Raw genomic sequence first — 24,750 nt, forward strand, 5'->3', positions numbered from 1 at the left:
ACTTCATTGTCCAAATCTGAAAACAGAAACTCAGACATCAGGATCTCAAAGTAATCATCAGTCTCCTGGATTGCTGATTACTCGCCTGACAGGCCCCAGTTTGTGCAGCTGGGGGGGCTCCCTGTCTGATACTGTTGTCAGTAATGTGGGGGCACCACAGGTGACTGTCCTGTCTCCATTTCTGTTCACCCTTTACACCTCTGATTTCCAGTACAGCTCTGAGTCCTGCCACCTGCAGAAGTTCTCTGATAACTCTGCAGTGGTTGGGTGTATTAGTGATGGACAGGAGGTGGAGTATAGGACACTGATCGGAGTCTTTGTGGAGTGGTCCCAGGCAAACCACCTACTCCTGAATGTGGACAAGACCAAGGAGCTGGTCATTGACTTCAGGAGGAAGAGGACACTGGTGGAGCCCATCACCATCCAGGGCCTGGAGGTGTAAGCAGTGGATCAATATAAGTACCTGGGCATCCACGTGAACAGCAGACTGGACTGGAGGGACAACAGTGATGCTGTGTACAAGAAGGACCTGAGCAGACTCTACTTCCTGAGGAAGCTTAGGTCTTTTAATGTACGCAGCAAGTTGCTTGAGATTTTCTACCAGACTGTTGTGAGCGCCCTGTACTTTGCTGTGGTTTGTTGGGGGAGCAGCACCAGCAGAAAGGACATAAGTAGGATTGACAAATTGATCTATCTGAAAGGCTGGTCATGTTATTGGCAGTGAGTTGGAGATGTTTGTCTCAGTGAGAGACAAGAGGACACTAGACAAACTGCTTTCCATAATGGACAATCCGTCACATCCACTACACCAGACAACAGAGGGACAGCAGAGCTCATTCTCTAACAGACTGATCCAGCTCTGCTCCCACACTGAACACTAAATTACTTCATTCATACCATTTTCAGTCCAGCTGTACAACAACTCACCTTTCTGTAACAGATAACTCCATGTTAGTCATGTTAATGGACAATATTGCACCTTACCATCATTCCTATGTATATAATCAGTGGCGGACTGGCCATCGGGAGCACCGGGACATGGCCGTCGAACTGGCCCGCCCGGCAATTGCCGATGGTCAGGTCGGGGTCTTGCTTGATTTTTAAATAAACAATCCTTCATGCGGCTCATTAGGACATTTGTCCCGCTTAAGCTCACACAGACTGAGCAGCAACATTGGGCACAAACCGCACAAACACACCTCCTCCTCTATTTTTAAGAGGTTCTGAGGACCGTGTGTATGTCACAGCACTGCAGACATACACACACCAAGTTGCGCCCCCGCCTCCCGCCCGCACCTGTAGCCTAGGTCTATATGCAAAATAGAGCAAGGTCAACAGGTCAAGAGGAAAGGTGGAGTAGAGAGGGAGAGAATTAAAAAGATAAAAGTACTGGCCACAGATGCAGCAAAGTGCTGTAAAATAACTGACGTGTTTGTCAGTAAGGGAGCAGGTAGGACATTACAACACTAGTGGTGACTAGTTGTGTGCCTCTCACTTGTGGTATGATACTACGGTTGACACAGTGGTCAGATTTATAACTCGTCTGGTACCTGTTACGTTAAAAATAGGATAGGACACTCAAGTTTAGGTGGATGATGGTGTAACCTTTTTTTATTTAATCTACTGCTACACTGTTCAATTCAAATTCAAAGACTATGATGAATAAATGTCCTCCTATGAAAGAAAGAGCAACAAACATTGATAAGATATAATCAACAATGATAATTAAGTAACAACAGAATAATAGAAATACTAACTTGAGACCACATGAACATTAACTTCATCGTCCAAACCTATAAACAGAAACCCAGACATCAGGATCTCACAGTAATCATCAGTCTATAAATGTGTGATCTCTGAAAGTGTTTCTCACCATCAGCAGACGTCGGTTTGAGCCCAGGAATCGTCTCCAACACCTCTATCTGAGGACCAGAGAGCACTCCACCTGTACATCCAACCTGTGTGCTGTTTAGATGGAGAGCTGACAGCACAGCTGTAGTGGTGACAGTGACTGTACCGTTGGTGTTGGACACACTGACGCTGTTGTAGTGAGTCAAGTTGTGGTCTTGTGGTGTAGCTCTCAGTGTTACAGTGGGAGCAGGTCGACCTGTGGCTGAACAGGACACAACTAACTCTTCAGTAGAGTTTGATCCTCTGACATGTAGAACAGGTTGATGCAGCTCTGCAAAGAAAAGACATTGAACAGATATCACCATGAACATGTCGTGCTTTGTAAAAACAAACAAAGCAATAAATAATAATAAAAAAAAACCACTTAATTTTCCACATAAAGAAAGTGGACACCCAAAGGAATTCAGAAATATATCATGTGTTCATTGTAATTATTTTTTTAATTGTTGAAAACAGCCTATCCCAGCTGTCATCCAGCAAGAGGCGGGGTACACCCTGGACAGGTTGCCTGTCAATCGCAGGGCTAATATAGAGATACACACACCTACAGACAGTTTAGAATCACCAATGAACCTAAATACCTAAGTACCCACAACCCACGCAGACACAGGGGGAACATGCAAATTCCACACAGAAAGGCCCTGTCGGCCGATGGAATAAAACCCGGAATCTTCTTGCTGTGAGGCAACATCCCATTCTGTATATTTTTATTTTCTTGCATAAATAATTTAACGTAAAAATCACTAAAATGAGAAATGGGCTCTGTTGATCCTTGAGGATTTTTATGAATCTTCAGCAGTGTATATAATATTGAGCTGTTTGAGTTGCATGGAGGAAATAACATGACTGTTTTGGATGTCCAGCTTAACTTGCTGGTCAGAAAACAGATTTCCAGGTAAAGTTATCTACCATAACCACACTTCAGATGATGGCCAAATGAAGACTCATGAAGCACTGAAGCTTTCCACCCAGTTGGTTCATTTCAACTATTTGCCATGGCTTCTTGGCTGTCTTACAACAATGCAAGCATGTATAGACTGCCAACAATAGAAATAAAAAACAACATAAGTTTATTTTTTGTGGTTAATTTTTCATTCATCTAATCAGTTTTTGATTAATATATGGGTAATGGTAACAGAGGTCTATTGATGTAAAAAAAAAACATGCAGCTGCAATGTAGCTTTTTTAATTTATTGCACATATCTCAAAAGCATATAACATTATGTACAATGACTTAATCTCATAGGAACTTTTTTAAAAATGTATGTTCACGCTTACTAATAATTTCTTTTGTTTAAATAAAGCAATTATATGTTACTTTCCATTTAAAACAATAGGAAAAAAAAATGTTTTTCTTTCAGGCCAGATATGGTGAATGCAATGGAACACGATTATAATATTCGATTCTCTGGTGATTTCTTCATTTTGTTTAACATGTATTTAATCCAGTAATAAGAAATATCTATTATTTATTTACCTTGATTTCAAATAATCCAAATTTCTATTCATTTATTCTTAATGACAGGTGCAAAAAGTAAAGTGTATACAAAACTGAAAGAGAGGTGATAAAACAACAGTCTTAAAACAGCCTTTTTCCTTTTGAATTTGATGATCTTGGGAGCTCGTCTTTTGGACTTTTCCTCGTCGATGTTCGCATCCTGGTCGTCTCACTCTCCTGTTTGATTAAAGGTGTTTTGATCCTTCAGACAAAAACAAGGAATTGGTTAATTCACATTCTAAATATTACATTACTCCTGTACAAAGTACAGAAAGATGACTGTGATAAGTTAAGAGAACTACAGTCTGACATTTGGGTTGACAAACTGAAGAGAAAATAATAAATGACAGATTTAATCTTCTTGCAAAGAATCAATAAATAACAAATATGTTCAGTACTGATGAATGTTCCTTACCCTTCAATGTCTTGGGGTGCCTTTAGTGGGGTTTTGGTCTTCTCAAGGTCACTGAGTGACGGAAAGATTTAAATTTCAGTCAAACGTTTATCAGTTATTTTTAATGAAGCTTTAGCACAAAAACATCAAGACACTTACATTTTAAGAAGACATGCAAGATATTGAGTTGAAAGTTAAAATTACCTCTGAATATTTCTTTTTTTAAGCCAGACAACGATGAACACAGCAACACAGCCACAGACCATCGTGGACACCACGACCAAAACAATGATGAAACTGACGCCTACAAGAAAGAGAGGAAAAAATGTGACATGGACCAACATTTACAACTTGATTAGAAATCAAACAGGAATACAAACTTACTGGACTCTCTTCGATTAGATGACAACTTCTTAGAAATACCTATAAAGAGAAAACTCAAATTTTAAAATCACAAAATAATAATCAGTATCAACAATAATAATAAAGTAACAACAGAGTGAATAGAAATACTAACTTGAGACCACATAAACATTAACTTACTGGAATCTCTGTGATCGGATCCATATCGATCATACACACCTGAAAACAGAAACCCAGACATCAGGATCTCAAAGTAATCATCAGTCTATAAATGTGTGATCTCTGAAAGTGTTTCTCACCATCAGCAGGCGTCGGTTTGAGCCCAGGAATGGTCTCCAACACCTCTATCTGAGGACCAGAGAGCACTCCAACTGTACATCCAACCTGTGTGCTGTTTAGATGGAGAGCTGACAGCACAGCTGTAGTGGTGACAGTGACTGTACCGTTGGTGTTGGACACACTGACGCTGTTGTAGTGAGTCAAGTTGTGGTCTTGTGGTGTAGCTCTCAGTGTTACAGTGGGAGCAGGTCGACCTGTGGCTGAACAGGACACAACTAACTCTTCAGTAGAGTTTGATCCTCTGACATGTAGAACAGGTTGATGCAGCTCTGCAAAGAAAAGACATTGAACAGATATCACCATGAACATGTTGTGTCCAGTCTGGTAGTTTTTTTCTGAGGACCAAGAGTCACCTGTTATGATGAAACAACATCAAACTGTAATGCAGTCAGGTTCTTACCATAAACTTGGAGACATGTTCTTCCTGTCAGAGCTCCTTCAGGGTAGGAGTTGAACAAACAGTGATAGCAGCCTTCATCCTGCTCCGTCACATTATTGATGACTATGGAGCTGCTCTGAAGTCCAGCATCTTCAAACTCTACTTTATCTTTGAAGCCAGGATTCACTGTTTGACCAAAGTATTTGTCACAGGAGCCAAGATTCTTTTCTCCATCAGCTGAGATCCTCTGCCATGTGACTTGGATGACATCTTTAGTTTCCATGAGTTGACACTTTAAAGAGGCTTTGTCTCCCACTGATGCCATCACAGTCTGCTGTGTTTGAATCACATCAGTTAGACCTGCATGGAGGAAAATAATAAGAATACATTTTATTTATAGGCGCCTTTCAAAGCACCCAAGGTCACCGTACAAGTAAAACAGGGTTTAAAATACAAGACTGTTTAAACATGAGGGGCAGCCTGATGTTGATTGATCCAACCAAGATTAACAGACAGAATACAAAAGACTTTCTCACCTTTTGAAAAGACGCCCACCAGCAGAAATAAACGTGCTGCAACGATTGCCATTGTTACCGTATGCCGCCTAGATTCAAAATCTTCAGCTAACTCAGGTGTGGATTAGACCATTATCTATGTGGGCGTTAGTATGAAGATAACATGTGAAATAACAGGTTTCTTGAATAAATGATAACTAAACGAGTTATAAAAGTGTGGTTACATGGGTCACGGATGAACACCTTACTCGATAAAGGTTTATTATTTTGGTCTAGAATGTTATTTTTCAGCTCTTAAATTCTGAATGTCCCCTACGTTGACAGCGCAGTGGTTCAACCTCACAAAAAACACTTTCACTTTTGTTGACGGTTGACCCCATATTGCAGTGCGTACTGAGCATGCGTGCTAATTTAAAATAGTTTACAGTTGCTGTGTGTTTAGGTCGAAAACAACACGAAAGACCTGGGTGTTGGATATAAATCCAATTTGTTTTACATCTATTTAATAGTAAAGGTCTCACCTTCCATAATTTGATGTCCACTGACAAAATAATCCAGTTTAATATTACTAGATTTTGAAAAACGTGATAAAATCTACGTTTTCTTTCCTTTCCATAATTATTTATGGTTTTTACAAAAGTATGATAAATATTCTTACTATAAACTCTAAAGTTTCACCCTTGTTTATATAAAATCTGTGGTCTTTCAATCATTCCTCAACAAATCTGTGTAAACACCGCCCTCTTGTGGCCATGTTGTGCAATTTCAGTCGAGTTTCTGCATCACAGTTGAGATTAAATTAAGAAAAACAAAGTCGTTTCTTTGGTTCTTTATGGATGTTGTTGATAACAGTTGTAATATACGCAGGAACATGAATAATACTATTGTTTTGTTTAATTCATCAATAAAAACAGCACAGAAGCAGTCAGTCATTTGATAATATATTTAATAACCAATGTCAGCAATGTTAAAGTCAACACATGGTGTCAAATGTTACCTCAGAACAAGACAGACAAAGTATCACATGTTTATACAGCTTGTATGCTATTATACTTTTTGCACAATTTCCCAACATAAAAATATATACAAGTATTACAAACACATTCATTTACATAAAAAAATGCATATATACAAAAAATAACAACACTGAACAAAATATGATAATATGAAAACTGTACATCATCATCATGATTATCCATGAACCTGTACATGAAAGTGTCACTGCTGCTTCTCAAGTCCAAGTTGGTGTCTCAAGACTTGACGCACATTTGTTCAGGTTCAACGGCCTCAGCATCAGCATCAGAAGTCTTCGTCAAAGACAAGTGTTCTTACTGCTGGGTGTGCTGGATCTGGTTCATTGCTATCTTGATTTCTCTCAGGTGTCCATTCTTTGTCCTCTTCAGTTCTTGAAATGAAAAGTAAAAAAAGAAAACAAAAATAACATAATAAGCTTTATTACGCAGCCAATGTGACATAATCAAAAATCTGAATTTGCTTGATATATGCATTAACTGTCAGATTAGCCAGGAAACAGGAAGAATAAAAAGTAGCTATAGAGGCAAGATCTAAAAACGTGACAATGTGCAGGAGAGTGAAGGATAATGAAATAACTCTGCAGGAGAAGGAATAACAATGGCCTTACTTCTGAGTATCTTTGGTTGTACTTTCAGACATCTTATCCCTCTGAGGCTCCTCGCGTTCCCGACTGAAAGGTTTACGAACAGTTAAACATTGATCAGCTGATTGAGACACAACAATGAAACTGTTTGAAAGACGTACCTGTTATGAGTTTCTCTTCTAAGCTTGACAGCGATCACTGCAGCAAGACCAATGGTCAGCAACACAGAGACTATGATGAATAAATGTCTTCCTATGAGAGAAAGAGCAACAAATATTGATAGGATATAACCAACAATGATAATAAAGTAACAACAGAATGAATAGAAATACTAACTTGAGACCACATGAACATTAACTGCTTCGTCCAAATCTGAAAACAGAAACCCAGCCATCAGGATCTCAAAGTAATCATCAGTCTATAAATGTGTGATCTCCAAAAGTGTTTCTCACCATCAGCAGACGTCGGTTTGAGCCCAGGAATCGTCTCCAACACCTCTATCTGAGGACCAGAGAGCACTCCAACTGTACATCCAACCTGTGTGCTGTTTAGATGGAGAGCTGACAGCACAGCTGTAGTGGTGACAGTGACTGTACCGTTGGTGTTGGACACACTGACGCTGTTGTAGTGAGTCAAGTTGTGGTCTTGTGGTGTAGCTCTCAGTGTTACAGTGGGAGCAGGTCGACCTGTGGCTGAACAGGACACAACTAACTCTTCAGTACAGTTTGATCCTCTGACATGTAGAACAGGTTGATGCAGCTCTGCAAAGAAAAGACATTGAACAGATATCACCATGAACATGTTGTGTCCAGTCTGGTAGTTTGTCTGAGGATCAAGAGTCACCTGTTATGATGAAACAACATCAAACTGGAATGCAGTCAGGTTCTTACCATAAACTTGGAGACATGTTCTTCCTGTCAGAGCTCCTTCAGGGTAGGAGTTAAACAAACAGAGATAGCAGCCTTCATCCTGCTCCGTCACATTATTGATGACTATGGAGTTGTTCTGAAGTCCAGCATCTTCAAACTCTACTTTATCTTTGAAGCCAGGATTCACTGTTTGACCAAAGATTTTGTTGGAGGTGGCAACATTATAGTCTCCTCCAGGTGAGAACTTCAGCCATGTGACTTGATGGACATCTTTAGTTTCCATGAGCTGACACTTTAAAGAGGCTTTGTCTCCCACTGCTGCCATCACAGTCTGCTGTGTCTGGATCACAGCTGGTAGACCTGGAAGTAGGAAATACTTGATAGGACAACAAACTCTATATTTTATAGAGAGAGGGTTCCATATTTTTACATACTGCATGCCCAGACATTTGAAAAAGACATCTGACTTATGAAAATCTTTCTATAAATACAACACATCCATTCAGTTTAAATTCATAATCGTTAACAACATCATGTGTCTTAAAAACGTTCATCTGTGGAGTTTCTGTCCAATGTTGCCATTTACACTATTGAAAATGTATTTGAATGGACAAAGCCCTTGAAAAAAGTTGCAGTATGTCTGCATGGCTTCCAAAAAGTAAATAACTATTTTTACTGTGAAGTTATCATGTAAACTGGTTCGATCAACCAGGAAAAGGGCCGTGTTTTACAGCAGAGATCTGACTTCAGTGCACTGAAAAGAATCTGGTCACACCTACAGAATAATGAAAATATTTACTTTCAGACAAGCCAAGTGTTACTTTGAAGACCTTGTTAAAATGCATTAAGGTTTTAACCATTTCAAATCAAGGTCTAAAGGTCTAAGGTCTAAAAGTGGCCGCAAACAAACCAGGAAGTTAAATAAAAAAAAAAAATGTCTGTGTGGTAGAATTACAGAAAAGAATCAATCTCTCTCACCTTTAGAAAAGATCCCACATGCTATGAAGAAACACAAGACAGCAGCATCCTTCATTACATCGACCAGAAAAGTGAAGCACCATTACTATTATTGTCCTAAAATGTTACTTTCCAGCTCATGACTCCTGAGCGTCCTCGGTGTACACCTTGTTTTCATAAATGTCAGAGCGAAGTGAGTTAATTCCTTCAGGTGTCTCAGGTAGTAAGACTGCTTTCAGTTTTAAACAGGAAGTGCTGCGAAAAAAAGAGAAAAGAAAAAAAACTACATAATAACTCCTGATAATCAATCGAGCATTCAAAACACACCGTAATAGGCTAATACACAATCTCAGGTAATCTTGGACGTATTTGTAATGTTAAGAAAAACTAGAAACACGTTTAAAATCGTCTTTGTAATGACACCAACAAACCAACATGTCAGCGAGTAAAGCTTTGTGAAAAAAAAACAAAAAAAACAAACGTAATTTTCCACATAAAGAAAGTCAACACCTTGACGAATTCAGAAATGTATCATATGTCCATGTTGATTCATTTGTTACAGTTGAAAACAGCGTGATCCCAAGACTCGGTGTGACTGAATTCAATGTGTAGCCTACGAGAAATTTGATGGGTTGGGAATTAAAAACCAAACATGTACAACAAAGATACGTTGAATCTGTTAACTGAACCTACAACTAGGTGACAAATATTAATATGTGACTGTGGAAGTGGAGAAGTTGATTCTTAAACTAAACTCTGTTGGTTGATAATTCGGCAAATGTGAGTCAACATTGACATCTTGTGGCCATGTGATGCAACATCAGCTGAGTTTCTGTAGCACATGTTGAGTCAGAGTGTGTCCATATAAATACATAATTATGACGTTTCATTGGTGTATTATAGATGTTTTTGCAGCATTTGAAGTCGCAGCAGTGATATCAACAACATTCATTGAACTGGCTGCCAAACAAGACACAACATCCAGTTTTGTGTATATATTTACAGATATTGTAGTTTTGACTCTATATTTACAGCAGCTTGTGATTCGGACTAAACCTGGAGCAAGAAAGTGAGACACAGGATCTCAAATGTGTGGTCTTTGAAAGTGTTTCTCACCCAGTCCCAGACCCAGACCCAGTATATGTCTCAATGGGCAAGTACAGCTCCACTGCGCCACCTGAAACACCTCACCTGCCTGCATATAACAACTGTACGCAAAGAAGAGGGAGGAACAAGGTTGCAAAGACAAGGGCAAAGGTCTACAAGAGATCTTTACGCAACTACTGTGAAGCTTTAAGATACTTTACGGAAGGTGGAAAAATACAGACTGACTTCAGAAAAAAATGGATATAGCCGATTCCCCTGAGCTCACAACAAAACAACAGATGAAGCAAAGAACAAAGCTCTCCTGTTTCAGAACACAATTATTTCACAGATTAAAAAAGAAATACTAAAATATGCACACTGGTAAAGATCGGCAAGTGATCTCTAAAGTTCTAGCAGGTAAGCTGCTGAAGAAATAGCGCCTGCTCTGCCGTGCCAAAAAGAGGATTGAGTTCTCACCTAAGATGATGAAAACAAATGTGACAACAACCACTCAAACTCGAGTATGCCTTAAAATCGCAATGCAACAAAATCTGCAAAACAAATTACATAATTTCTGGAGCATGATGACAACAATAGGATGACAACGAGAAAGAAGGAGACAAGCAAGAATAAAAATGAACCAACATGTGCTGTCTTTTCCACCACACAAAGTCATCTCCATCACAACACATATTTTTACATAAAATTCATAATAATAACACAGTTACACAAGGCGGGATTCAGTCTTTGGTTAAAGTATTTGTCGTGGCAGACAACATTTGTCTCCCTATCGGGTAAAATCTCCTGCCATGAGACTTTACGAACATCTTTAGTTTCCATGAGCTGACACTTTAAAGAGGCAGCTGTTTAGACCTGCATGGAGGAAATGAAAATGAAATACTTGATAGTACAACAAAGTCTATGTTCTATAGAGAGAGGGTTCAGTATGTGACAGACAGCATGTCCAGCCTTAAGAACATTTGACTTTCTATAAATGTAACTATTTATACTGTGACGTTATCACATAAACCAGTTTGATCAACCAGGAAAAAAGGCCTAGTTTTCATTCAGCAGACATTCTCACTTCAGTGCAATGAAAAGAAATCTGGTCACACCGACAGAAGAATGAACATATTTCTTTTCAGATAAGGCACGTGTTACTTAGAAGACCTCGTTGTAATGTGTTAGGCTTTTAACCATTTTAAATCAAACTACAGGTTATTCTAGAAAATCAGAGATCTAAAAGTAGCCGCAAACAAACCAGGAAGTTAAATAGAAACAGAAAAGAATCTGTGTCTCTCACCTTTAGAAAAGATTCCCGACACTGAGAAGAAACACAAGGCAGCACCATCCGTCATTGTTGCAGAGCTACACCTCTCTGCATCTACCAGAAAACTGAAGCACCATTACTGCTATTGTCCTAAAATGCTTTCGTTTCCATAAAGGACAAAGCGAACTGAGTCAATTCATTCAGGTGTATCAGGTTGTCAGACTGGTTCCAGCTTTAAACAGGAAGTGCTCCAAAAAAGAAAGAAAGAGAAAAAAAAATCCATATAATGAACAACAACAGTAAATAGTGAGAAATGTAAACTGTCATATATTTATTTAAAATGCAGAATTCAACAATTAATCTGAATGAAACAGAATAAATCCTGTTACAGATGTACACACAAAAAAGGTTGTTATTACAGAAAACATGTGGAAATAACTTTTTGAAAATATAGAAACTCATAACAGATGGTAAGATATTATAAGAAAAAAATAATAATTTGATGCTTAAAATGTAACCATCAAAACTACATTGATTTAAGTTTTTCGGCTGAAGGTGACGGATTTGGTTTGTTTTCTTCAGCCTTCTTACGTCCACGCCATGTGGCAACATAGCATACAGGTACCATGGTCCTTAAAACAAAAACAAAACACGTTGCATTCCGTATGTTTCATCATTCAATCAATATCACACAATTAAATCATTCTGAAGAGAGCAAAGTTATAGGTATCAGAATTAGCTTTAAATATGCTGTAACCATATCATTAGCCAGGAGAGCAGAATAAAAAAATAGATCTCAAATGTGACCATCTCCAAGAGAGAGGTGAAGTGTTCAAATAACTCTGCAGGTGAAGAATGACAGAATAAAGAGAGTCTTACTTCTTAACGGGTGATTCAGGAACTGTAACCCTGTGTGACCAACAGAATGTAATGAATGAATCAGACGGTGTTGACATATGCAGTCAGCATCATATAAGCCACAAAGAAGGAAAAATTAAACGCAGTTGACATAAATGTGAAAGATTAAATAACTCTGCAGGTAAAGAATGATTGAAACAGAGTCTTACCCCTCAATGGTTGTAGCTTCTGATGTATCATCCTCCTTACCATCACAGAGACTGAAGGATTTAAGAACAGTTATATATTGTTTCTGTGTAGCCTCACAAAGTCAGTTAATCATATTAATGTCAAGACACTTACATTACAGGAAGACATACAGGATATTCAATCTAAAATGATCTATTCTTGTTTCTTAGTTTAATCTGGACAGTGATGGATGCAGCAGCACAAACGATTAAATGAACCAAGTAACACATCAAGTATTCTAAAGTAAAGTGATATCAGAATCTGGTTGACATATGCGGTAACCATCAGATTAGCCAGTAAAGGAGAAGATTAAAAAGTAGATCTAAAATGTAATCTGCAACAGAGAGTGAAGACTGACAGAATAAAAAATATCTTACAGCTGATCGAGTCCATCAAGCGCGTCATCCATTTGAAGGTCACAGTGCTGCTGCCTGAAGGATTTAAGAACAGTTAACAAATGTATATCAGTTATTTAAAGGTTTTGTCTATGTAGCGTAACACAGTAAATTATTAATATATTAACTTCAATCAGAATGCGTTGACATGTTCAGTAAACATTATATCAGCCATTAAGACAACGAAATAAAAAGTAGAAGATATAAATGTAATAATATAAAAGAGACTGAAGACAGATTAAATAACTCTCCAGGAGAAGGATGAAAGAAAAGAGAGTCTTACTGCTGAATGTCATTGGTTGAGGTTTCATGTGTGATGTCTACTGCATCGCTGAGTGACAAACTGAAGGATTTAAGAACAGTTAACAAATGTATATCAGTTATTTAAAGGTTGTAGCGTAACACAGTAAACTACTAATATATTGACTTCAATCTGAATGTGTTGACATGTTCAGTAACCATTATATCAGCCATTAAGAGAATTAAATAAAAAGTAGAAGATACAAATGCAAAAGATTAAATAACTCTGCAGGTAAGGAATGACTGTAACAGAGTCTTACTCCTGATTGGCTGTAGTTTCCGATTTATCGACCTCCTTAACGTTGCAGACACTGAAAGATTTAAGAACAGTTAAATGTTGTTTCTGTGTAGCCTCACAAAGTCAATTAATCATATTCATGTCAAGACACTTACATTACAGGAAGACATACAGGATATTCAATTTAAAATGATCTATTCTCAGTTGGTTGCTATAATTCTTTGTTTGATTAGCTGCTGGGCGGGCTGTACAAGCCAGCATCATTTGTTTAGTTGATATCTCACAACGGATTGATGGTAGGTTTGTTAAGAGTTTCTCAGTTGGACAGGGCCTCTAAATGTGTTTTGCCTGGGACCTTAGCACAAGGGATTGTAACATCTAATCCTGTGTATTAATGAATGCTTGTTTCTTTGTTTAATCTGGACAGTGATGGATGCAGCAGCACAAAATATACCAATAAAATGATAAAATGAACCAAGTGACACATCAAATATTCTAACAGAGCAGAGTGATATTAGAATCTGGTTGACATATGCAGTAATCATCAGATTAGCTAGCAAAGGAGAAGATTAAAAAGTAGATCTAAAATGTAATCTACAAGAGAGACTGAAGAATTATAGAATTAACAAAAAATATCTTACAGCTTATTGAGTGCATCAAGCGTCTTATCTATCCGAGCATCATAGCGTGGTTGACTGAAGGATTTAAGAACAGTTAAACATTCATCAGTTATTTATGGATTTGACTGTGTAGCCTCACAAAGTCAATAAATCATAAAAATATTAACTTCAAGATGTAAACATTACAAACACCTTGAAGAAAAAAATTACCTTTTCTTGTTTCTTTGTTTAACATGGAAAATGATGCAGAATGCAGCAACACAACCACAGGCCACCACTAATGATATAAAGATCCAAGTGAAGTCTACAAGAAAAAGAGGAAAAATGTGACATGGAATTGTATTTATAAGTTGATCACAAATCAAACATGAATCCAGACTGACAGAAATCTCTGTGATCAGATCCAGATTGATCATCTAAATCTGAAAACAGAAACCCAGACATCAGGATCTCAAAGTAATCATGTAAATGTGTGATCTCTGAAAGTGTTTCTCACCATCAGCAGACGTCGGTTCGAGCCCAGGAATCGTCTCCAACACCTCTATCTGAGGACCAGAGAGCACTCCAACTGTACATCCAACCTGAGTGCAGTTTAGATGGAGAGCTGACAGCACAGCTGTAGTGGTGACAGTGACTGTACCGTTGGTGTTGGACACACTGACGCTGTTGTAGTGAGTCAAGTTGTGGTCTTGTGGTGTAGCTCTCAGTGTTACAGTGGGAGCAGGTCGACCTGTGGCTGAACAGGACACAACTAACTCTTCAGTAGAGTTTGATCCTCTGACATGTAGAACAGGTTGATGCAGCTCTGCAAAGAAAACACATTGAACAGATATCACCATGAACATGTTGTGTCCAGTCTGGTAGTTTGTCTGAGGATCAAGAGTCACCTGTTATGATGAAACAACATCAAACTGGAATGGAGTCAGGTTCTTACCATAAACTTGGAGACATGTCTCTCCTCTCAGAGCTCCTTCAGGGAAGGAGTTGAACAAACAGTGATAGCAGCCTTCATCCTGCTCCGTCACATTACTGATGACTATGGAGCTGCTCTGAAGTCCAGCATCTTCAAACTCTACTTTATCTTTGAAGCCAGGATTCACTCTTTGGCCAAAGGGTTTGTTGTAGATGGCAACATTATAGTGTCCTGCAGGTGAGAACTTCTGCCATGTGACTTGAAGGACATCTTTAGTTTCCATGAGCTGACACTTTAAAGAGGCTTTGTCTCCCACTGCTGCCATCACAGTCTGCTGTGTCTGGATCACAGCTGTTAGACCTGCATGGAGGAAATGAAAATGAAATACCTGATAGTACAACAAAGTCTGTTTTATAGAGAGAGGGTTCCGTATTTTTACATACTGCATGCCCAGACATTTGAAAAAGACATTTGACTTATGAAAATCTTTCTATAAATGCAACACATCCATTCAGTTTAAATTCATAATCATTAACAACATAATTTTTATTAGAAATGTTGATCTGTGGAGTTTCTGTCCAATGTTGGCATTTAGTACACTATTGAAAATGTATTTGAAACGACAAAGCCCTTGAAAAAAGTCAAGTTGCAGCATGTCTGCATGGCTTCCAAAAAGTAAAAAAAAAAATTTACTGTGAAGTTATCATGTAAACCGGTTTGATCAACCAGGAAAAGGGCCATGTTTTACAGCAGAGATACTGACTTCAGTGCACTGAAAAAAATCTGGTCACACCTACAGAGGAGTGAAAATATTTACTTTCAGATAGGCCAAGTGTTACTTTGAAGACCTTGTTGAAATGTGTTAAGGTTTTAACCATTTCAAATCAAGGTCTAAAGGTCTAAGGTCTAAAAGTGGCCGCAAACAAACCAGGAAGTTAAATTAAAAATGTCTGTGTGGTAGCATTACAGAAAATATTCCATCTCTCTCACCTTTAGAAAACATCCCAAACGCTATGAAGAAACACAAGGCAGCACCATCCTTCATTACATCGACCAGAAAAGTGAAGCACCATTTCTATTATTGTCCAAAAATGTTACTTTCCAGCTCATGACTCAGCGTCCTCGGTGTACACCTTGTTTTCATAAATGTCAGAGCGAAGTGAGTTGATTCCTTCTGGTGTCTCAGGTAGTAAGACTGCTTTCAGTTTTAAACAGGAAGTGCTGCGAAATAAATAAATAAAAATCCCCTACATAATAACCCCTCATAATCCACTGAGCATTCAGAACACACCGTAATAGGCTAATACACAATCTCAGGTCATCTTGGACGTATTTGTAATGTTGAGAAAAACTAGAAACACGTTTAAAATCGTCTTTACAATTATGGTTGAAATGACACCAACAAACCAACATGTCAGTGAGTCATGCTTTGTAAAAAACAAAACAAAACAAAAAACCCTTAATTTTTCACATAAAGAAAGTCAACACCTGGACTAATTCAGAAATATATCATATGTCCATGTTGATTAATTTATTAAAGTAAAGTACAAACTAAACCCTGTGGGTCGATAATTCGGCAAATGTAGATCAACAACGACATCTTGTGGCCATGTGATGCAACAGCTGAGTTTCTGCAGCACATGTTGAGTCAGAGTTGGGAATAAATTCCATGTACACAATAAGGACGTTTCATTGGAGCATTACAAAGGTTTTTAGCAGTATTGTAATATACATTTTACAGCATCTTACATTTGCTTAAAACTCAACAAGTTTTCATTGAACTGGCTGCCAAACAAGACTTCCAAAAAGGACAAGTCTTGTTTGGCAGCCATCCCGTTTTGTGTATACACACAACCAGTCAAAAGTTTTAGAACAGCCTAATTTTTCCAGTTATTTATTGCAATTCAAGTTGTGCAAGTCCAGTGAATAGCTTAAAATGGTACAAAGGTAAGTACTGAACAGCCAGAGGTAAAAAAAAAAAGGTTTGGTTACCCAAAACTAAAAAATAATGTACATTTCAGAATTATACAAAAAGGCCTCTTTCAGGGAATACGAAGTGGGTTAACAATTTAAAGCTGTTCTGCAGCAATGAAGGTTGAATCAGTGTTCCAACTTTTCTTGGTTACTTGGTTCTTGGTCGGGATCAAAGGGATCAATAAAGTTATCTATCTATCTATCTATCTATCTATCTATCTATCTATCTATCTATCTATCTACAACCCCCTCTGCCTGCATAAAAGCAGTGTTGGAACACGCTGTGGTACCAGACCCTCATGAGCATCAGGTGAACAGTATTGTACTGTAGAAAGTAGTGTGTTGCTACAAAAATGGGGAGAAAAAGGCAATCAACAATGGAAGAGAGACGGACCATCATAACACTTAAAAATGTAGGTCTTTCCTACAGGGAAGTTGCAAAGAAAGTCAAGGTGTCAGTGAGTACAGTTTTCTTCACCATCAAAAGGCACTCAGAAACTGGGGGAAACTCTGACAGGAAGAGGTCTGGCAGACCCAAAGCCACAACTGAATCAGAGGACAAGTTTCTGAGAGTTAACAGCTTGCGTGATAGGCGGCTCACAGGACGACAGCTTCAAGCACAGCTTAATAGTGGTCGTAGTAAGCAAGTCTCAGTTTCAGCTGTGAAGAGAAGACTTAGAGCTGCAGGTTTGACAGGACGAGTTGCAGCAAGAAAGCCATTGCTAAGATGTCAGAATAAGACAGAGGCTCACCTGGGCCATGAAACACCGCCATTGGACTACTGAAGACTGGAAGAAGGTATTATGGACTGATGAATCAAAATTTCAAATCTGCGGTTCATCACGCAGGATCTTTGTACGCCGTCGAGTAGGCGAGAGGATGGTTCCACAGTGTGTGACATCAACTGTCAAACATGGAGGAGGAAGTGTGATGGTCTGGGGCTGTTTTGCTGGATCCAGGGTCGGCGACTTGTACAGAGTGAGAGGCACCCTGAACCAAAACGGCTACCACAGCATTCTGCAGCGCCATGCAATACCCTCTGGTACGCGCCTAGTTGGTCAGAGTTCATCCTACAGCAAGATAATGACCCAAAACACAAGTCCAAGCTATGCCAGAACTACCTCAGGAAAAAAGAACAAGATGGTAAGCTTGAAAACATGGAGTGGCCAGCACAGTCTCCAGACTCAAACCCCATCGAGCTGGTTGGGGATGAACTGGACAGAAGAGTGAAAGCCAAGCAACCTACAAGTGCCAAACATTTATGGGAACTTCTGCAACAGACTTGGGAGGAACTTCCTGAAGAATATTTGATTTCTATTGTAGAAAGAATGCCACGAGTGTGTTCAGCTGTTATATCTGACAAAGGCGGCTACTTTGATGAGTCAAAAGTTTAGAATACATTTTGGTCTATAAATTGATACCATGATTTCTTTTTCAACTCAAGTTGCTTATTTGTTCTATGCTTTCATTTCAGAGTACAATGAGACACTAAACTGAATAATTTTCAGTAAAAACTGGAAAAAGTGTGGTGTTCTAAAACTTTTGACTGGTAGTGTGTATATTCACAGATATTGTAGTTTTGGCTCTATATTTACAGCAGCTTGTGATTCAGACCAAACCTGGAGCAAGAAAGTGAGACATCAGGATCTCAAATGTGTGGTCTTTGTAAGTGTTTCTCCCCCGGACCTAGACCCAGTATATGTCTCAATGGGCAACGAGTACAGCTCCACTGCGCCACCTGAAACACCTCACCTGCCTGCATATAAAAACTGTACGCAAAGAAGAGGGAGGAACAAGGTTGCAAAGACAAGGGCAAAGGTCAACAGGAGATCTTTACGCAACTACTGTGAAGCTTTAAGATACTTTACGGAAGGTGGAAAAATACAAGAAAAGGTGTGACTGACTTCAGAAGAAAATGGATATAGCCGATTCCCCTGAGCTCACAACAAAACAACAGATGAAGCAAAGAACAAAGCTCTCCTGTTTCAGAACACAATTATTTTAGAGATTAAAAAAGAAATACCAAAATATGCACACTGCTAAAGCTCGGCAAGTGATCTCTAAAGTTCTAGCAGGTAAGCTGCTGAAGAAATAACGCCTGCTCTGCCGTGCCAAAAAGGAGATTGGGTCCTCTCCTAAGCTGATGAAAACAAATGTGACAACAACCACTCAAACTCGAGTATGCCTTAAAATTGCAATGCAACAAAATCTGCAAAAAAAATTACATAATTTCTGGAGCGTGATGACAACAGTAGGATAACAACGAGAAAGAAGGAGACAACCAAGAATGAAAATGAACCAACATGTTCTGTCTTTCCACCACGCAACGTCATCTCCATCACAACACATAGTTTTACATAAAATTCATGATCATAACACAGTTACACAAGGCAGGATTCAGTCTTTGGTTAAAGTATTTGTCGTAGCAGACAACATTTGTCTCCATATCAGGTAAAATCTTCTGCCATGAGACTTTACGAACATCTTTAGTTTCCATGAGCTGACACTTTAAAGAGGCAGCTGTTAGACCTGCATGGAGGAAATGAAAATGAAATACTTGATAGTACAACAAAGTCTATGTATTATAGAGAGAGAGTTCAGTATGTGACAGACAGCATGTCCAGCCTTAAGAACATTTGACTTTCTATAAATGTAACTATTTATACTGTGACGTTATCACATAAACCAGTTTGATCGATCAGGAAAAAGGCCTAGTTTTCATTCAGCAGACATTCTCACTTCAGTGCAATGAAAAGAAATCTGGTCACACCTACAGAAGAATGAACATATTTCTTTTCAGATAAGGCACGTGTTACTTAGAAGACCTCGTTGTAATGTGTTAGGCTTTTAACCATTTTAAATCAAACTACAGGTTATTCTAGAAAATCAGAGATCTAAAAGTAGCCGCAAACAAACCAGGAAGTTAAATAGAAACAGAAAAGAATCCGTCTCTCTCACCTTTAGAAAAGATCCCCGACACTGAGAAGAAACACAAGGCAGCACCATCCGTCATTGTTGCAGAGCTACACCTCTCTGCATCTACCAGAAAACTGAAGCACCATTACTGCTATTGTCCTAAAATGCTTTCGTTTCCATAAAGGACAAAGCGAACTGAGTCAATTCATTCAGGTGTATCAGGTTGTCAGACTGGTTCCAGCTTTAAACAGGAAGTGCTCCAAATAAAAAATAAATAAATAAATAAATAAATCCATATAATGAACAACAACAGTAAATAGTGAGAAATGTAAACTTTCATGTGTTTATTTAAAATGCACAATTCAACAATTAATCTGAATAAAACAGAATAAATCCTGTTACAGATGTACACAAAAAAAAAATGTTATTACAGAAACATAAAAACAAAACATGTGGAAATAACTTTTTTGAAAATATAGAAACTCATAACAGATGGCCAGAAATGATAAGAAAAAAACAATAATTTAATGCTTAAAATGTAACCATCAAAACTACATTGATTTAAGTTCTTCGGTTGAAGGTGACGGATTTGGATTCTTTTCTTCAGCCTTCTTACGTCCACGCTGTCTGAGGTCACCAACATAGCATACAGGTACCATAGTCCTTAAAACAAAAACAAAACATGTTTCATTCCGTATGTTTCATCATTCAATCAATATCACACAATTAAATTATTCTGAAGAGAGCAAAGTTATAGGTATCAGAATTAGCTTTAAATATGCTGTAACCATATCATTAGCCAGGAGAGCAGAATAAAAAAATAGATCTCAAATGTGACCATCTCCAAGAGAGAGGTGAAGTGTTCAAATAACTCTGCAGGTGAAGAATGACAGAATAAAGAGAGTCTTACCTCTTAATGGGTGATTCAGGCACTGTAACCCTGTGTGACCAACAGAATGTAATGAATGTATCAGACGGTGTTGACATATGCAGTCAGCATCATATAAGCCACAAAGAAGGAAAAATAAAACGCAGAAGACATAAATGTGAAAGATTAAATAACTCTGCAGGTAAAGAATGATTGACAGAGTCTTACCCCTCAATGGTTGTAGCTTCTGATGTATCATCCTCCTTACCATCACAGAGACTGAAGGATTTAAGAACAGTTATATGTTGTTTCTGTGTAGCCTCACAAAGTCAATTAATCATATTAATGTTAAGACACTTACATTACAGGAAGACATACAGGATATTCAATTTAAAATGATCTATTCTTGTTTCTTTCTTTAAGCTGGACAGTGATGGATGCAGCAGCACAAACGATTAAATGAACCAAGTGACACATCAAGTATTCTAACAGAGCAAAGTGATATCAGAATCTGGTTGACATATGCAGTAACCATCAGATTAGCAAAGGAGAAGATTAAAAAGTAGCTCTAAAATGTAATCTACAACAGAGTGAAGAATTATAGAATTAACAAAAAATATCTTACAGCTGATCGAGTCCATCAAGCGCGCCATCCATCTGAAGGTCACAGTGCTGCTGCCTGAAGGATTTAAGAACAGTTAACAAATGTAAATCAGTTATTTAAATGTTTTGTCTATGTAGCGTAACACGGTAAATTATTAATATATTAACTTCAAATAGAATGTGTTGACATGTACAGTAACCATTATATCAGCCATAAAGACAATGAAATAAAAAGTAGAAGATATAAATGTAATGATATACAAGAGACTGAAGACAGATTAAATAAAATCTCCAGGGGAAGGATGAAAGAAAAGAGAGTCTTACTGCTGAGTGTCATTGGTTGAGGTTTCAGGTGTGATGACTAATGCATCGCTGAGTGACAAACTGAAGGATTTAAGAACAGTTAACAAATGTATATCAGTTATTTAAAGGTTTTGTAGCGTAACACAGTAAATTACTAAAATATTAACTTCAATCAGAATGTGTTGACATGTTCAGTAACCATTAAATTAGCCATGAAGACAACAAAATGTAAATGACTTAATAACTCTGCAGGTAAGGAATGACTGAAACAGAGTCTTACTCCTGATTGGCTGTAGTTTCCGATTTATCGACCTCCTTAACGTCACAGACACTGAAGGATTTAAGAACAGTTGTATGTTTTTTCTGTGTAGCCTCACAAAGTCAGTTAATCATATTAATGTCAAGACACTTACATTACAGGAAGACATACAGGATATTCAATTTAAAATGATCTATTCTCGGTTGGTTGCTATATTTCTTTGTTTGTTAGCTGCTGAGTGGGCTGTACAAGCCAGCTTCTAAAATGTCATCTACAACAGAGTGAAGAATTATAGAATAACAACTGAGGGAGTCCATCAATCGCCTCATTTATCTGAGCATCACACTGTGGCTGCCTGAAGGATTAAAGAACAGTTACCAAATGTATATCAGTTATTTAAAGGTTTTGTAGCGTAACACAGTAAATTACTAATATATTAACTTCAATCAGTATGTGTTGACATGTTCAGTAACCATTAAATCAGCCACAGAGACAGCTAAATAAAAAGTAGAAGATATAAATGTAATAATATATAAGAGACAGAAGACAGATTAAATAAAATCTCCAGGAGAAGGATGAAAGAAAAGAGATTCTCACTGCTGAATATCATTGGTTGAGGTTCCAGGTGTGATGACCAACTTATCTCTGAGTGACAAACAAAAGGATTTAATAACAGTTAAACATTTATCAGTTGTTTAAGGGTTTCTCTATGTAGATTCACAAAGTAAATAAATCATAAAAATATTAACTTCAAGACGCAAACATTACAAACACCTTAAAGAGAAAATTACCTGTTTTCCTTGCTTCGTTTAACATAGACAATGCAGAATGCAGCAACACAACCACAGGTCACCACAACCAATACAATGATCCAAGAGAAGTCTACAAGAAAAGAGGAAAAACGTGACATGGAACAGCATTTATAAACTGATCACAAATCAAACCCAGACTGACTGAAATCTCTGTGATCAGATCCAGACTGATCATCTAAACCTGAAAACAGAAACCCAGACATCAGGATCTCAAAGTAATCATCAGTCTGTAAATGTGTGATCTCTGAAAGTGTTTCTCACCATCAGCAGACGTCGGTTGGACCCCAGGAATCGTCTCCAACACCTCTATCTGAGGACCAGAGAGCACTCCAACTGTACATCCAACCTGTGTGCAGTTCAGACGGAGAGCTGGCAGCACAGCTGTAGTGGTGACAGTGACTGTACCGTTGGTGTTGGACACACTGACGCTGTTGTAGTGAGTCAAGTTGTGGTCTTGTGGTGTAGCTCTCAGTGTTACAGTGGGAGCAGGTCGACCTGTGGCTGAACAGGACACAACTAACTCTTCAGTAGAGTTTGATCCTCTGACATGTAGAACAGGTTGATGCAGCTCTGCAAAGAAAAGACATTGAACAGATATCACCATGAACATGTTGTGTCCAGTCTGGGAGTTTGTCTGAGGATCAAGAGTCACCTGTTATGATGAAACAACATCAAACTGGAATGCAGTCAGGTTCTTACCATAAACTTGGAGACATGTTCTTCCTGTCAGAGCTCCATCAGGGTAGGAGTTGAACAAACAGAGATAGCAGCCTTCATCCTGCTCCGTCACATTATTGATGACTATGGAGTTGTACTGAAGTCCAGCATCTTCAAACTCTACTTTATCTTTGAAGCCTGGATTCACTGTTTGACCAAAGGGCTTGTTGTAGGTGGCAACATTATAGTGTCCTGCAGGTGAGATCTTCTGCCATGTGACTTGAAGGACATCTTTAGTTTCCATGAGCTGACACTTCAAATAGGCTTTGTCTCCCACTGCTGCCATCACAGTCTGCTGTGTCTGGATCACAGCTGGTAGACCTGTGTAGAGAAAATGAAAGTTAAATACTTGATAGGACAAAAAAGTCTGTGTATTATAGAGAAATGGTTCCATATTTGGACATACTGCATGCTCTGACTTTTGAACAGGAAGATTTGACTGATGAAAATCTTTCTATAAATGCAACACATCAGTTCAGTTGAAATTCATAATCATTAACAACATAATTTGTAATAGAAACGTTGATCTGTGAAGTTTCTGTCCAATGTATTCAGTTACACGACTGAAAATGTATTTGAATGGAAAAAAGTCCTTCCAAAAAGTCTAAATGCAGCATGTCTGCCTGGCTTCCAGCTGATCTAACAGGAAAAGGGACTGTTTTTCTTTCAGCAGATCATATCACTTCAGTGACACATAAAAAAGAATCCGATCACGCCTACAAAAGAATTAAAGTATTTATTTTTAGATAAGCTATTTGTTTGAAGACGGTGTTGAAAACAAGACAACCATCGTCCAATGTCCACTGGAACACACCCGTCTTTGTATTTGCAGCAACTTAACTCTCTCCAGGGCGATCCGAACAGGAGACTAATATCAAGCTACGGACTGTCCTAGAAAATCTACAAGTGGCCGCAAACAAACCAGGAAATTAAGTAAAAATGTCCAGTGTGGTAGCATTACAGAGAAGAATCCATCTCTCTCACCTTTAGAAAAGATCCCAAACGCTATGAAGAAACACAAGGCAGCACTATGCGTCATCGTTGCAGAGCTACACCTCTTTATATCGACCAGAAAAGTGAAGCACCATTTCTATTATTGTTCTAAAATGTCACGTTCCAGCTCATGACTCCTGAGCGTCCTCGGTGTACACCTCGTTTTGATAAATGTCAGAGCGAAGTGAGTTAATTCCTTCGGGTGTATCAGCTTCAGACTTCTTTCAGTTTTAAACAGGAAGTGCTAAAAAAAACAACCTCCATAATAACCCCTCATAATCCAGAAGGCGTTCAGAACACACCGTAATAAACCAAAACACCATCTAGAGTAATCTTAGACGGATTTGTGATGTTAAGAAAAATTTTAAAATCGTCTTTAAAATCTGTTTTTACGGTTGAAACGTCACCAAGAAAATATGAGTCATGCTTTGTGAAAAACAAGAACAAAAAAACAAACAAAAAAAAAACGCTTAATTTTCCATATAAAGAAAGTTGACACCTTAATGAATTCAGAAATCTATCATGTGTTCATAGTAATTATTTTCTAATCGTTG

General features: G+C 38.2%; 3 protein-coding genes across 7 annotated transcripts; all 3 read right to left on the reverse strand.

Annotated features, from left to right (window-relative positions):
* Positions 1-3,086: 3,086 nt before the first annotated feature.
* Positions 3,087-9,016, reverse strand: LOC311509378 (OX-2 membrane glycoprotein-like). Of its 2 annotated transcripts, XM_084574566.1 has the most exons (8): positions 8,865-9,016; positions 7,908-8,246; positions 7,470-7,778; positions 4,347-4,385; positions 4,188-4,226; positions 4,008-4,107; positions 3,825-3,875; positions 3,087-3,611 (listed from the first exon to the last, which is right to left on the reverse strand). In XM_084574566.1, exons 1-8 carry the CDS (start codon positions 8,917-8,919, stop codon positions 3,491-3,493), a joined length of 1,053 nt encoding a protein of 350 aa, XP_084430692.1. In that variant the 5' UTR covers positions 8,920-9,016; the 3' UTR covers positions 3,087-3,490. The 2 variants fall into 2 exon arrangements, with proteins under 2 accessions (XP_084430692.1, XP_084430693.1); XM_084574567.1 differs by lacking the exons at positions 3,087-3,611; positions 3,825-3,875; positions 4,008-4,107; positions 4,188-4,226; positions 4,347-4,385 and adding exons at positions 6,339-6,804; positions 7,042-7,104; positions 7,179-7,269; positions 7,354-7,389 and having other exon boundaries at positions 7,908-8,916.
* A 2,251-nt stretch (positions 9,017-11,267) lies between these two features.
* LOC311509377 (OX-2 membrane glycoprotein-like) lies at positions 11,268-19,859 on the reverse strand. Of its 2 annotated transcripts, none has more exons than XM_084574565.1 (11): positions 19,684-19,859; positions 14,773-15,111; positions 14,335-14,643; positions 14,049-14,142; positions 13,860-13,913; positions 13,241-13,291; positions 12,964-13,023; positions 12,663-12,716; positions 12,267-12,317; positions 12,079-12,108; positions 11,268-11,831 (listed from the first exon to the last, which is right to left on the reverse strand). In XM_084574565.1, the coding sequence occupies exons 1-11, from the start codon at positions 19,736-19,738 to the stop codon at positions 11,726-11,728; spliced, it is 1,203 nt and encodes a 400-aa protein (XP_084430691.1). In that variant the 5' UTR covers positions 19,739-19,859; the 3' UTR covers positions 11,268-11,725. The 2 variants fall into 2 exon arrangements, with proteins under 2 accessions (XP_084430691.1, XP_084430690.1); XM_084574564.1 differs by lacking the exon at positions 19,684-19,859 and adding an exon at positions 15,742-15,894.
* Positions 19,860-19,976: 117 nt separating this feature from the next.
* Positions 19,977-24,640, reverse strand: LOC311509376 (nectin-4-like). Of its 3 annotated transcripts, XM_084574561.1 has the most exons (13): positions 24,188-24,640; positions 23,610-23,657; positions 23,186-23,524; positions 22,748-23,056; positions 22,629-22,667; positions 22,466-22,556; positions 22,272-22,319; positions 21,696-21,746; positions 21,437-21,496; positions 21,135-21,188; positions 20,738-20,788; positions 20,552-20,581; positions 19,977-20,304 (listed from the first exon to the last, which is right to left on the reverse strand). In XM_084574561.1, the coding sequence occupies exons 1-13, from the start codon at positions 24,240-24,242 to the stop codon at positions 20,193-20,195; spliced, it is 1,287 nt and encodes a 428-aa protein (XP_084430687.1). In that variant the 5' UTR covers positions 24,243-24,640; the 3' UTR covers positions 19,977-20,192. The 3 variants fall into 3 exon arrangements, with proteins under 3 accessions (XP_084430687.1, XP_084430689.1, XP_084430688.1); XM_084574563.1 differs by lacking the exon at positions 23,610-23,657; XM_084574562.1 differs by lacking the exon at positions 22,629-22,667.
* Positions 24,641-24,750: the final 110 nt, after the last annotated feature.

The sequence above is a fragment of the Chelon labrosus genome (genome assembly GCF_963514085.1).
Source record: "Chelon labrosus genome assembly, chromosome: 24".
NCBI lineage: Eukaryota > Metazoa > Chordata > Actinopteri > Mugiliformes > Mugilidae > Chelon > Chelon labrosus.

What these genes read in the sequence shown, in the direction of transcription:
- LOC311509378 (XM_084574566.1), bottom strand. Translation starts at nt 8,919, where the DNA reads ATGAAGGATGCTGCTGTCTTGTGTTTCTTCATAGCATGTGGGATCTTT. An exon ending in CAAACCGACGTCTGCTGATG is followed by an intron (nt 4,386 to 7,469) that starts GTGAGAAACACT and finishes TTCTGTTTTCAG; the next exon opens with GTGTGTATGATCGATATGGA. An exon ending in AAAAAAAGAAATATTCAGAG is followed by an intron (nt 3,876 to 4,007) that starts GTAATTTTAACT and finishes TCCGTCACTCAG; the next exon opens with TGACCTTGAGAAGACCAAAA.
- LOC311509377 (XM_084574565.1), bottom strand. Translation starts at nt 19,738, where the DNA reads ATGACGGATGGTGCTGCCTTGTGTTTCTTCTCAGTGTCGGGGATCTTT. An exon ending in CGAACCGACGTCTGCTGATG is followed by an intron (nt 14,143 to 14,334) that starts GTGAGAAACACT and finishes TTTTTCTTGTAG; the next exon opens with ACTTCACTTGGATCTTTATA. An exon ending in AAACAAAGAAACAAGAAAAG is followed by an intron (nt 13,914 to 14,048) that starts GTAATTTTTTTC and finishes TAAATCCTTCAG; the next exon opens with TCAACCACGCTATGATGCTC.
- LOC311509376 (XM_084574561.1), bottom strand. Translation starts at nt 24,242, where the DNA reads ATGACGCATAGTGCTGCCTTGTGTTTCTTCATAGCGTTTGGGATCTTT. An exon ending in AAACGAAGCAAGGAAAACAG is followed by an intron (nt 22,320 to 22,465) that starts GTAATTTTCTCT and finishes TTTGTCACTCAG; the next exon opens with AGATAAGTTGGTCATCACAC. An exon ending in TCAACCAATGACACTCAGCA is followed by an intron (nt 21,189 to 21,436) that starts GTAAGACTCTCT and finishes TAAATCCTTCAG; the next exon opens with GCAGCAGCACTGTGACCTTC.